A 14,379-nucleotide genomic window follows, 5' to 3' on the forward strand; every position below is an offset into this window, starting at 1 on the left:
CAATGTCTCCTATATGAAGAGTTGGAGCTTAAATAAAATTATGAGACGACGTACAACTTATTTTTAATGCCAAAGCTACAAACCAAATTCTCAAAGTGGGTGCAGCATAGTCATCTCCGTGGTTAGAGTAAAACCAAAGGAGCAATGTTCTGTTAATTTAAGACCAATGCCTTGTTATCGAATTAATCACCATTATAAACTAGCAGATCAGAGAAGTTAATCCACCTTTCCTAGCCTGTAGCTGTTTTCCTTTTCCATATGACACAAGAAAAAGGGATGTCTTCTCTACAATAGTTGCTGCAGTCGGTTTGTTATTTTTTTATTCTAGTTTTTACCATCCTTCGCTCGACGAGTTAAGTGTACAGTGCATGTCCGTTTGACTTTTATTTTCAAATTATGATTAAAACGACTTAAACGCATTAATACAAAATGAAATATACTTTGGATCGTAAAACACAATGCAGGTGCGATTATGATGTATATTGCTTTACCTCTCAAGAATTATAGTACCTTTTGCAAATTAGAAAAAGGTGGTATCTGATTACAAATCAACTTTCTCTGACTCATTTTTGTCATTTTGTTATCTTTTTCAAGTATTTCCCACATTAACCATGGAAACTGTTGTTCTAATCGGAGTTCTTTCCATTCCGTGTTGGACGAAATTCCTATTAGGAAATAGAAATTCTTCGTTGTATAAAAACATAATTTCGTTGATCATAAAAATGCAGCTCGATTACTTTAACTTACATTAATTAATTGCACACTTAGATGATATCACATAAGAGTATGACCATACCGACAAAAAATAAAATACTAAATAACCTTTCCCAGGGAACCAAACACTCATTTATCAATATTTATTTTATAGGATCATACTGTCGCAGTTTTGATATTTCAGTTTTTGCAGGAGGCTTCCTTGCTGAGAGCATAATTATCAATTGACAATGAACAAGATTGTGTCCTTTTTTACCTACGGCGATAAAAATAAAAGTATACAATACCAAAAAGAAATTTCAAACAAAAATGAATCAATGAAGCTTTCCTGTCATAGAACACAGTAAAAATTACAATAAGCTGAACAGTGAAATGACGCAATTATCTTAAATTCCTATCAGAAACAAAGGTCGCAGTATGTAAAACATTTTCATTAGTATCTAAGTTAGCTAAAGCTTTAACAAATACATACATCACACCTTTATATCACAAGATTGCTATTTTGAGCTTAGTTCCTCAAAGTTCAATAGTACCTTAACTTTTTCCAGTTATATCTAGGATTTTGTCTTGCCCTTTTATTTTCACTAGGTCCTTTGCAAGTTTGTATTTCCATGACTTTCGTGCATTCTTTGCATTTTACAGTACAACACCAGTGAAATTTACATTCACATTTTTCTGTGATGGTAACTGATCTAGAATAATAACCCCTTCCGCAGCACATGATGTCACAGCCATCGGTTCCGAGAGATGACTTGTTACAAACTCGTCCTGCTGTTCCTAAAGAACCTGAAATAATTTATGAAATAGTCTATGATACACTTTAGCATGAAAAAATAAATAACCTAAATTATTGACGCTGTATATTTTTGCTAAGCCTTGTCAAATTGACGGTAACGAAAAGTGGTAAAATCTGCACAAACTTAAAACATTAGAAAATAATACGTTACTCGAAGACTCGATGTAACTTATATTGCATTGTTATAATTTTATAAATTACTTGGATTTTCGGCATAATTAAGATACATGGGTAAAACTTAACAATTCTATTACCACTTGTTATGTCTGGTGTGTCAGTATTTTTCGCACGCTAATAGCTATGTTTCAAATACATATCTTGGGCGAACCTTAAATAGCTTTGAGGTAAGAAAACGTATCCAAGCAGAAAAATTGTATGGGCTGCATTACAGGCAGTAGCAAAATTAAGTTTGTTTGTTTGTTTGTTTGTTTGTTGGGGTTTAACGTCCGAGCAGCAATATTTCAGCTATTTTCAGACGATCTTAAAGGGAAATCTGTATTATCGATGTTGTTTCGTTGGTAATTATTTCTTTTTTTTTGCGTTATGTTACATCGTACTGTTTTTAATACACCGTATTCAGTGAATTATATAGATAAAACTATACCTTTTTTGTATATGCATTTTAAGTGTTTGCTTAAACCCTATATCGACCTATATCACCGCGGGCCGATGGCCTTGTGGTGATATAGGAGTCTCGGGTTGATACAGCATGCAATATTCAGATTTTGCCATGTAATATTCCGCACATATCAAAAAATATACACGGCAATTGCAAATTTATGGAATACTTTATCTACAATATCTTGATCTTTACCTATACTAATATCAGGTGAACAATAATCAGGGGACTTTTCTAAGTAAACGAGATCTCGTCTTGTCGGCCTTTTGTGGTTTCTATTGGCAACGATTAGACTGGATCCATCCTGGTTAATCATGACTTGGGTTGCGCCATTATATCTGGCTTTCAGATATTTCCCTACAGTCTTGAACGGTTGCATGGCAAGCCAACATGTCCTGAGTGTACATGCACCACTTACGCCATGACACTTACACATTAGTTTCATAAACTTTTTAACAGCCTGAAATTGAACGAATATAGTGTTAGATCATTAGATGGTAAGTCAATTGCTCACTGCAGAGGCATTTACTCCCATTTTGAATAAGCAGCTTGACTCTAGTGTTTGTAACTCTGTTTCTCGTGTTCACGCATTCAATTAACAATCTAGTCACCACTATCAACGTGCGGTTGTGACTTTTTTTAAATGACTCGAAGTTGCTCCCAGTATCAATATATATAAATATGTATAATATTTTTACTAGTCTGACTGTATATCGAGGGCGGAAGTTAGCTTCTTCAGCTTCATCGCTCAGTGTAATTGCAATTGTTTTGTTAAATTAAAACAAATGTGTTTCTATTTGTTCCTTTACTTATATCAGATCGATTTCGTAGCTAAAGAGAAAACGCATTTTTGTCATGTCCTGTATTCCTGAAACGATTTGTATGATTTTGTATTTAATTATCCTACTGTGATTAGAAGATACAACGGAAACTGTACATCTTGTCATCGTAATTACCCAAATAATCGAACAAAGCTCTGACGAAATACTAAATTATTTTTTTTTCATACCGTCAAATAATAAAAGTCAATAAACAACTCTTGTATAAGAAGTTTCATATAACGCCTCTTCTTTTGCTTTCCTGCAGAAATGAATAGGGCTATTTCCTTGTTGGTGACTTTTCATTGCTGTGAATATTTTTTAGTCAATATTTCGTTTTTTTCAGTTATTGAATTATTTCTTTTAGTTTTTGTTTCTCATTCCCTTACACCCTAGCTTTGCATGCAGGCTTCTTTCGGTACAAATTAGATAAAGGTATGATAGAGGCCGAATCGTTTAAATACCAGATGGACACTTACCCTTCTACCTGCTCGATTGTTGTGTAAGTTCATTAGGGCTCTCGAGTCTCTTATTCTCTTCTCTTTAGCATCAATAAACATCCTGGAAAATTGACTCCCCCATCTCACATTATCACTACATCCTCCCCATTCATACCAGCCACGTTTGTCCCAGCCACGGCCTGACTTGGAAGGATCACAACCACATTGCATCAAATCTCCTCTGCTACAGGCACGTGTGACAGCATGTACTACACCAGCCGACGAAACAGCATACACGAAAGATGCTTCCCGACTTCCTACTTAACAAAAATAGAATATTGACATTTTAAGAATTGCACACTTGTGATTTTGTAAAGTATTTCGTCCATTGTAAATAACAATAAATAAAAAGACACTTGATTTCCTTCGTATTGTTTTGTTTAGTTATTTTAGAACTTATGTTTTAATTATGTTTAAATCATTGAGTGACGAATGTGTCTGGGAATGCTCAAGTCTTTTTCAAGATTTCAAGAATTTGGCTGAAGGATTAACCACTAATTCAAATAATTTTACCCCAAATAAACCATATACAAAATTTCTACAATCATGGAAAAAAAACCCTAGTCAATATCCTTTGAAGCCATTTTGAGTTCTTGTGACACATTTTCCTAAATTTAGCCAACCATCGATTTGTTTTTCTCTTATCTTATCATTTTCTCGTATGGTTTTTAACGCGTTTGTTTTCCCTAATTCTAACCATTGAACTCAATTAATGCTTAATCGTTCCCTTACTCTGATCACCGCCATGTCACTTTATAAGCCTGTGATTATATGCTTAAAAGGACAACAAAAACTTAAAACAATTTTTCAACAATAAAAAATCCCTATCCTCGACCACCTTCAGCTTTACTCCTCTCCTCTTTATATGATGTAACTGATTAATTGTATTTCATGCTTTCTTGATATTGAAATAAGTAGCTCTGCCCCGGCTAGACCGGAAGTGTATCCATACTGGCCATTATGTATAGTGAAAGTGTAATAGTAAAGAGAGTTTTATATGTAGTATTTTAGAAACCTTACACACGAAAAAACAAACAAACAAACAAACAAACAAAACCATTTTTTTTTCAACTGGTCTACCCCTCTCGATTTATTTTTTGAGCGCAATAAGCAATACTTTGCGAGCAAGGGTGATGATGGAGCTTACATTTGTTTGATTTAATTGTATGTAGAACTTAAGGGAGTGTTAGTAAATAAGGCCATTTATGCACCCTCTATAATAAACAAGGGTACTTAAAAGCAAAATCCGAACATCATTTGTGCATTAAAATGTATTCAGAACAAGGCTGTACAAGAGTTATCCTTCTAACAGATTTACAAAGGAAAAGATCTATTGTATATTTATTTGAATTTTTAACTAGGGTGCCACAAATATCCTATAATTAAATACTTCTTAAAAATTAACACAAGGATGACAAATCACGTAAGATACATGTATGCCGAGAACCCGTGACAAGATTATGACTGGTTTATTGTATTAAAGAATTCGTTCCACTAACTACCTACATAGAAAATGTTCACGAAAATAAGTAGTGCTGGTTCTTTTTGAATGCAACAGTTTACTCGATACAAACTATTCAATCTAAACAATCTGCGTTGAATGAAATTTAATTTGTTCATATGTGCTAAATAAAATACTAAGGTTCGTGTCTTTTCAATACAACTATAGAGAATATTTTCCCTCTGAAGCAATCTATTATTGTAGATTTGTACTAAATACTATTTGTTACAATAACACAGAACGCCACGGTTTGTTAAGGTTGTATTACATGTTATTGTTCAGCTTAGTGTCAAGGGTTTTTGATCCATAATCGCATCAAAGTGTGAAATTTGACTTTTAAAACCGTGGTTTGGTGTTTTTGGAGAAAGCAAATTATGCTATAATGCCCCAAACCCAGTTCCTTGATTAAATAATAAATTTTTGTACCTTTAACTGTACAAATATTTTATTTCTAAATTATCAACAACATGCTGATTTATCCTTAATTCATGAACATTTTCTTGATATTTTTTTTATTAGGACAAATCATTTTTAAAACCATTGAGTGGCGAAAATGTCTGGGATTACTTAAGTATTTGCGATTTGTCACTTAGTTAAAATTCGTTAAAGGATTAAGCATTAAACATATCATTTTACCTCAGTGATTCTTTTCCGAAAAATGTAGAAAACTTTAAAGGATCTCTTAATCACACTATCTATTGATTCTATGAGTACACTCCTTTGGGGCGGAAAAAAATTCAATTGTGTAGCGGAAATTTTGAATCATAGACTTCTCATGATTATAATATTTTAAACTATTTCTGAAAACGATCCCAAATATTCCAGCCATAAATTTTCGACCACCTTAGAGTTGTGTAATTGTAGCCACTTTTTCTCTGCTTGCATCAATATATCATAGCTTTAAAGTCAGGACGATGATCGTAATTTTTTGCTTCCTTGTCATAATCTAGAAAACTGTTAATAGGATAATGAGGAGAAAAAAGATAGCAATGCAGTAAAACCGTACAGCACACGCACCTAGCAGCTTCAACTGTTTATCAATTATACCAGTGAAGATAATGTCGAGCAGAATTATGTTTTAAGGTGGGTGTCATCTTTTTGGGAAGAATCTTGTATTTATAGTTTCCCCATCAATTATTGCTAATAAAACAGCTAGATCTATCGCAATTCAATAATTTTCAGTCGCATGAAATTATTCTAGATACGAGTGAAATCTTGGCGCGGAATTTGTTGAATTCAGCAGACGACTTGATTTGAACAAGGTTGTCTGTAACATGTCATCTTCTAGACGTGTTAAACCGACATTTAACGCTTTTGTGCAATGAGATTGACTTGAATAGCTTTAAAACGTGTATCATCATTGCGTAGTCGTTTTACATGTCCCTGAAAAGTCAGAAAACTGATAAAGACAAACGCCCGAAGACGACTGGATTAGCTAGTTTTCAGCTTGTATCATTTTTAAAGTTAAGAATTGGATGACAAATTATGCACACGATATAATCAAAATAGAAATATTGTATATATTCAATAAAACAAGATAAAAAGCACAGCGAAATCTTCTTAGCGCGCCTAAACAAAGTAGAATTCGAATGTATTTTTTGTTATCTATGTTTAAGGGCTCAAATTTTCAAATCATTTTCCTTTGCTAAAAGTTGTGACACAGATTTATTAATAATGTCATCTTCTTTTGTTTTATAATCACTACAAGTTCTCATCATCATAAACAAACTTTTGTATGTTTTTGTATATCGCTTAGTGGTTCTATAAAGACTTGTAAGGCTTATTTTCTTCAAGTATGCCGTGTTCATTGTGTAACTTAAATCACTTTGCAGTTTGTGAAAATTTTAATTAAGTATGGTATGCCCCGGACAAATCCAAATTACTGTTTGACTTGTTTAACTGTGTTCTGTGTTTTATGGTCTCGGTGCGGTATGTGTTTATTTTTTTTCTCTTTATTTTGAGAAATAAGTTTTGTTTTGATTGATGGTTATTGTGTGTTTAGTATCGTGTTAACTGAAAGTTTATTTTGTTTGTTCGAACATGTGTTTTGTAATTGATTTTTAGTTATATACGGATCCACTTAAGTGACAAATTTTTTATTTTTTGTTTTATGTTTTGTTTTGTTTTTTTTTGGCATGTGATATATCTTGAAATGCAGATACCAGTTCATTATTATGTAAAACATAAATTATTCTAAATTATTATAGATAAAATATTGTAATATTGAGTCTATCATGGAGTACGTTGGTTTCTTCAATAGTACATGCTGTACACTAATGTTTATAGAAACTCGGACATCCCCTTTCCTTTGGAGAAAAGTAACGACATTTGGAATAGAAAACAGTGCTACGTTTTACGTTGTTGTTAACTCAAGTGGTGATTTATATTCAGAGTAATAAACTGGTGCAGACTTCCTTGGGTCGTAGTAACTTTGTAAATAAATTGTTTTTGGAATATAATCACATTCGCACCCACATACATATTTAGATTAGATTTATTATATACATTCCGTTTTTCTGAGCGGTAACTTTATCTACATTTCTTAATAAATCTATAAAAAAAACAACTTGGTTGTACATATTTTTTTCCCAAGTAATGGGCACCAACTATGAGAAGAGGACGAAGTTTAACGTAGAAATTTAATGCTTTATTGCATCATGAGTTTCGAAGATAGGGTAAATACAATAGCTAGACATTTTGCACTCATATCTTTCTTCTCTGAAGATATGAATAGGGGAAGTCAGTACAGAAACATAACATAGGAAACCTTTAAAAATTCTTTGCACGTCATGATATTTTTATAGTTAGCGATTTTGACGTTTGATTTTCTCTCAAGATTTCATGACTGTAGTTTGTTTACTTATAATTAATTTTTCTCTGATCCATCTTGTATGATGGGTGATGATTGGTCACATCCAATTACCAACAAGTCATGATTCTGTATTCTAAAAATTAACATTCCTTTAATCAAACACAATATTTATTCTTTAAACGTTATTGTTTTACACTTTACATTAGATAAAATCTTGGTTGGAATTTTTATCCTGTTTTGAAGATGTTGACCAACAATGCGATCAACAATCATTTGTTGTAGCTTGTTAAAGATTAGAGTTCAATACTTATTTATAAGGCCAAAAAAAAAATAATTACTTCGTTTCAACGTTAACTTTTAAAGTGAATGACTGAAAAACCAGGCTTGTGTACAAGATTTTAGGCAGGAGTGCGTACGTAATAGGTCGATATGAATACTTTTTTTCCGACGTAGTCGATATAGTTCCGCTTATTACCCTTCGATCTTAACGGCGCTCTTCTATGGAAATACAAGTCATCTGATCGCAGTTCTGTTTTCCGATTGGCCAAATACTGATAACTTAGTGGCGTTAAAAAAAACGGTATCGAAAATTTGAAATTACGTTCGAAAAAACTATCGAAAATTTGAAATTGCTTGCCATGTGTTATTTCCTTGAAAGAAATGTGGAAACTTAGAAGTAAATTTTTATTGCGTCGGCTATCTGTTTTTTTTCAAAGATAATACCTGTTATCCATGAAATCAACTAAATTATCGTTTTGGTTTTCAAATGGCTTTGCTAATGCAATGGTAGAAAATGTATTCCCTAGTATACACACTTTAATATGGCGGGTTTGTTGTTGGTTGTGTTATCTTTTTTTTAATTCTCCCCAGTAGAGATCAAAGTAAAAGGTCCTTTTTAATGTAGTAACTTTCAAACAAGTTGTGTTGTCAATTTACCTTTTAACATAACTTTCCCGAAAACAGAAGAATCCCTATCTAGAGTGCTGCAGTTCCATCTGTGACTCTGGAACTGTGCCTGGCATTCAAGGACTCCAAGACGGGCACCTTGTCCAATGTTAACCATTACATCCGGATGTAGTCGACATAACCGCCGCTGTCGACCGACGAGTCCAGGAATATTGTCACACAAAATACCAGCCCCTACGGCATGTAAGGGCAATTGACTAATGAACCTGAAAATATAAAGTCCATTTAGATAACCAACTTGGTTTTATTCTATCAATTGATATAATTAATTTTATATTTCATTCTGATAGTTTAAATGTATGTGCAAATAATTTGGTTTACTTATACGAGGGAATGTGCAAATATATAATGTGTTATGAAATTATATCTGCCCGACCTGTAAATACTACGTTAATTTTTGAATAACTGCGTTTAACACATATGTGCAACATCTTTTAGTTAGAATTCTGTATACCTAAATCTAACATCTATAAAAAAAGATTTTTTTAAAATTATTTTTCTATTACCAAGAAAAGTAATAATAATAGAATAAATCAAATCTAGAAATATTTTTCTACTTGATTAATTTTGTAATATAGATAGTGCTAAATACCTAATCAATAGGAGGATAGCAAGCCAAGACTTAGAAAATGGATTCGCCAGCAGGAAGAAATATTATGAAACATCAAAGATGCTTCTTCTCGAGAAGTCACACCTTTCTGTTTAATATTAGTAATCATCATATCATCTAAGTTCATAAACCGTTTTGTTTTCTACTTTATAAGAAGGAAATGGGAGTAACTTCTCATCCAACAAAAAGTAGACAAATCTTTCTTGAAATACCTAACATTTTCTAGTTATATTTTGTTGCATTTAAATCTAAGGGCTATGGTTACATGACATATATCAAATGATCTTTATTATTTTTTCATCGTACTTCATGCTAGTTGCAGTGAGAGACAAGTGTGGCTTTTTGGGTGTTTCTTAAAAGACTTGTGTTATGTTCTTAATCTGTAATCTCAATTGAAAATATTTCAAATTACTCGTTCTTGAAAATGCAAATTTTTCTATTCAAAATAGAAAGAAGGAAGTCGAAACTGCGGAATTTCTTTATTAATATTATTTACTTCTGCTATAAGAGTTTATATTGTTTTTTTTTATTTATTCAATTTTAAGAACCGCGAAATCCACCTTTGACTTACAGTATCTTTTTTCAGAAGACACCACTCTATCACCAGAACAACGTGATAGCATCGTAGTACTTTTAACAAAAGTGCCATAACGAAAACAAAACCATTTTGAAGGTGTGCGGCTTCTTGAACAATAACCATGATCTTTTACACTTCTTTTTACCAACGACCCCGAAAATAAAATATTCACAATTAAGCATTACAAATTTTCAATTGGAACTCAAATTAAACCAAACCACTTAAGAACAAGTAAGGAACTAAATTAAGATTTAAGTCATACTCAATATCAGTAAACTGGGCACTTCTAAAACGCAAATTACACATAGCAGTATTAAAAAGGGAAAATTAAAATATGTGAAAATGTTGTCAAATTACTTACCACCAAGTCGAATGGACAGATGCAATAATAAACCCACAGAAAAATATTATTCCGAACAAATTATAGAATGGTGCCATTCCTTTTTATCCATAGTTTTTACACAGTTTCAAAACAAATGAAGTCATATCACAGCTAAACAATTCCTCTATCCCATCCTTAGTCTTAACAAGACAGTTGCAAATCCATTGCCAAAATAAAAATATTGTGAACAATGACCACTTTATCCAAATTATATCTATTTAACGAAGTGAAATGTTTTGTTTATCGCAACACTATAAATTTGAGATTTCCATCACCTTTTCATGTAGCATTGAGGAACATCCATACAATTTCCTTAGTCTATATATTTAAAAATGACCAAAGTCCACTCTATTGGGCATTTTAAAAGGGCGGTCAATTTTTCAATACAAACGTAAGCGAACAACTACAAAGAATATTATTCGATACACACCAGCATAAATAACGCGAAATATAAACAAATCGGTAAAAGAGAAAAACGAGATTATCCTAGCACAATAGATAAGGATTTCATATTATTTTTTTATTATTAATTGTTGAGCTGTACTAATCTGCTACCAAAACACACAAAAATGAACGAACATTTAGACAAAAATCCTACAACCTTTCGTCAGAGTTAAACGACACAAAACAGACACTTGCATATTCAACGCCTCTACTCTTCGTTTCTCGGCTTATGATTTAATTTAATGAGAAAATTGATGGAAAATTGCTTCCACACGTTTCAAATTAGGAATCAACGGTAAATTCGGAATTCAGTTGGGGTCGACGACACAGGTGTATCATTTCAAAGACCTATGCTACTGAAACAGGTATTTAGATATATTCCTGCTGCCCATGACACTAGTGATAAGTCTCAGGCTTAATAGCACCGTAATTAAGACTTTGATATATTGACGAGATGAACCTTCAGTGAAAGCTGGCGATTGTGTGATAAACTAAGTGCCGTCATTCAACAGAAAGGCAAAATAGCCAAGATATACACAAATTAGTATGTATGTCATCTGTGCATCATAGTTGACTTTTCATGCAGGAAGTGTTTCTTTTTCATTGTCTGGAATGTAGCATCCATTTAACCGAATAAATGAAACCTCCATTACAACTAATGAATTGTTAAAATAACTAATGAATACCCCAAAAAGTACAGAAAAAAAATGAATGCACAGAAAATGACACCATGAACTTTTCTGAAAGGGAAATTAAGGAACTAGGATTTGAACGGTAATCAAAAAATATAATTCAAGGATAACGACTTGACAGCGTTAGCTTCAGATGCACTTGTTCCTTAAGTGTGGTCGTCTACACCTCATTTTAAAACAAAGGCTATGTAGCAAAAAAACTAACTTAACTTAAGAATAAACAGTGGGCCAAGCATTACAATATAATGTGAACTTCTTTATCTGTTCCTTTCCAGTAGTACATGTTAAGAGACTATGTATTTCAATGAGACACCAATTCACTGATTTAACAAATACGATCCATATACTAATTCAGGACTATTAGATGGAACGGGAAATGCTGACCATAGCCGACGTACCTGGTCTCGCCCCGGTCATTTGGGGTTTACTTATTTTTTGCTGTGTATATTTTTTTTGTTACTGTATGTTATACAAGTGTTTCCACTTTTGTCAACGCTTACGTTAACCTGACTCAAATCTATAATATGGTAATTATGTTTCTTATTTTCGACCAATACTTTACACAAATTTTCGCCCCTGACCAACACTTTTCAGATTAATTGCATTAAATAAGCCAAGGTTTTTTTAAACATGGAAACATCGATGACTTTGTGAAATCTATGTACTTTGAATGAGAACCACTAGATTAAAGGACAGAATAACTAGTTCTATAAATAAACACGCTCTTTACTTTCCATAGAGGAAAACACAAACAGCCGAACAGTTCTAAGGCAGACACAACAAACTTTAGATAGAAGTTTATAACATAAATTGCTTTGAGACTCCGAAGGTTTACGAAATAAGACAAAGATTAACAAATTAGCAATCAATTAAGTTTCTGTTCGACATCTGAAAATAGTAAAACATACAAACCTGTAATGAACGATCAATCATTAAGTATCATCTTTAATTGAAGTTTTTAACGGAACAACGACGGACGTAAACTACTCAGTTATAATCAATCATTCATACCATTTCAAACTTAGTAAAAAAACATCTTCAAATGGGTTTTATAGAGATGTTTATGATGCCACATCTTTACAGTAGTCGTGAAACAAGGAGATCGAACCGTTGGTCGCCAGTTCTCGATGAAATCCTGCGCGTTCATAACATACCGTTACCTAATCAGATCAGTAGGTTTGGTATCTTATTCGGGCGCTTTAGGTATACTTTCATCTCACCAGGGCAGCAAAGGTAAGCCAAATAGAAAATGACTGATGACGTGGTGTTTAAAGGGTACCTGAAACACTCGGGTTGGAGCTTTCATGTACATTTATAGAGATAGATCAATTCATATATTATTGTGAGAAGAAAAAAAAAACGCATGGACATTCGTGTGTACAAATTACTGTCTACCATGCACCTTCCCTATAAAAAAATCGTTCACATGCCGGTAAACGATAACTGCTTTGTTTTAACATATTTTAAGTTTTATTTTTTGACTGTATATAATTGCATAAGTGTTTTAAAGTTGTTCTGTTATATGATAAAATCTAATTGTATTTTTTTCTGTTCTGCAGAAGAAAAATGAAAGATAAGAAATAGGTTCTTCGCTCGGGTCATTTCACGAACATTAGATAGAAGAACATGCATTGTCTCAACTGGGTGATCGAATTGATAGTCGATCTGAAATATTAAAATAAATGTTGAACTGTAAAAAAATCGATTAATAAGTGTGACTATACAAATACTATTATTTGTGAGTCAAAGATCATAAAAAAGCTCCACTCTATAAAAAATGAAAAACCGAATCCTTCACATTGATATGCTACAACGAACGTACTACTATATACACTTAATCGATTTATACTCGATAAGACCGGGAAGGGTGTTAAATAAGTCGGTCCATTTCACTTATAAGAAAAACAAATCTTATACGACTCATTTTTTTATTTCAAGCATAGAATAATGTAGACAATAATTAGAACTTGTTTGCCCGGGATAATTCCTCACTCTTTTTTTCGTGTGTCTGACTTTGTAGAGTATACTTAACAATTTTTATATCGTTCTATGACAAGTATATAATATTCAAGCAGAGGTGGGATAATCGGGCAGAACCAATGTTGATTCTTCTGATTTCAAGTTAAGGGTCTTATAAATAAAAGATATTTGAGATTTATCAACGTAACGGAAAAAATACAGACATATAAATCCTTTCTCAATTTTAGACACACCCACATACACACAGCTGTCCTGAATAAGGGATCGGCATGCACTAATATATTTGTCCATATTAAAGACGGACTTAAAATATAGGCAGGTTCTTGAGTGCAGAATTATTTGCTCGTTCGATAATAAAGATTGCTACTTACCATATTTCCTCCAAACCTTTTCCTTGTGATACCAGTAGTAAGAAGTAAGTCAGTAGAACGCCAATATCACACATTCCAATCACAAGAAATATTCATTTTAATAAAATATTGGCATGCCATAATGAAAGCTCGTGTCAGTTGCAAAAATCTGCAGAAATGTCATAATTATAAACGTCATATTTGAAGATTTGCATCAACACCATCAACTTAACGTTCTAATATCGAAAATTTCATCAAAGATTATTCGACTCCTCGAAAGTAGTTCCAGGATGGCTATTGAGTACTACAATTGCACGTGCAAGCAGACGGTCTTTGAAGTCTTGGGTTGAAATATGATTAGATACAATTATTTGCTTAATTGAATGGATTTTAGAACGGACCACGTTATGAAACATTATTTACTTCATTTTGCCAACAATCTGGAGCGTGTTTGTTCAAAACATGAAATAATGATCTGAAGTTTGCAGAGGGGCGCAAAGCACCAGATGTATCTTGTTCTAAGAGCATGCTATAGTCAAAGGAATACTTTCTGACACAACAAAATGCAATAATTTTGTTTCCTAAGCTAAAACAATGCTATTTCTAGTCCAAGACAAA

General features: G+C 32.8%; 1 protein-coding gene across 4 annotated transcripts; it reads right to left on the minus strand.

Annotated features, from left to right (window-relative positions):
• Positions 1 to 371: 371 nt before the first annotated feature.
• Positions 372 to 14,123, minus strand: LOC148627566 (protein Wnt-2b-A-like). Of its 4 annotated transcripts, none has more exons than XM_088574880.1 (6): positions 13,783 to 14,123; positions 8,697 to 8,932; positions 3,427 to 3,707; positions 2,325 to 2,589; positions 1,248 to 1,500; positions 372 to 665 (listed from the first exon to the last, which is right to left on the minus strand). In XM_088574880.1, the coding sequence occupies exons 1-6, from the start codon at positions 13,854 to 13,856 to the stop codon at positions 590 to 592; spliced, it is 1,185 nt and encodes a 394-aa protein (XP_088431006.1). In that variant the 5' UTR covers positions 13,857 to 14,123; the 3' UTR covers positions 372 to 589. The 4 variants fall into 4 exon arrangements, with proteins under 4 accessions (XP_088431006.1, XP_088430990.1, XP_088430999.1 ...); XM_088574864.1 differs by lacking the exon at positions 13,783 to 14,123 and adding an exon at positions 10,275 to 11,131; XM_088574873.1 differs by lacking the exon at positions 13,783 to 14,123 and adding an exon at positions 10,275 to 11,128 and having other exon boundaries at positions 3,427 to 3,704.
• Between the last annotated feature and the right edge of the window lie 256 nt (positions 14,124 to 14,379).

The sequence above is a fragment of the Perna viridis genome, chromosome 1, assembly GCF_037379345.1.
Source record: "Perna viridis isolate PV_CMFRI_1.1 ecotype Kerala chromosome 1, ASM3737934v1, whole genome shotgun sequence".
NCBI lineage: Eukaryota > Metazoa > Mollusca > Bivalvia > Mytilida > Mytilidae > Perna > Perna viridis.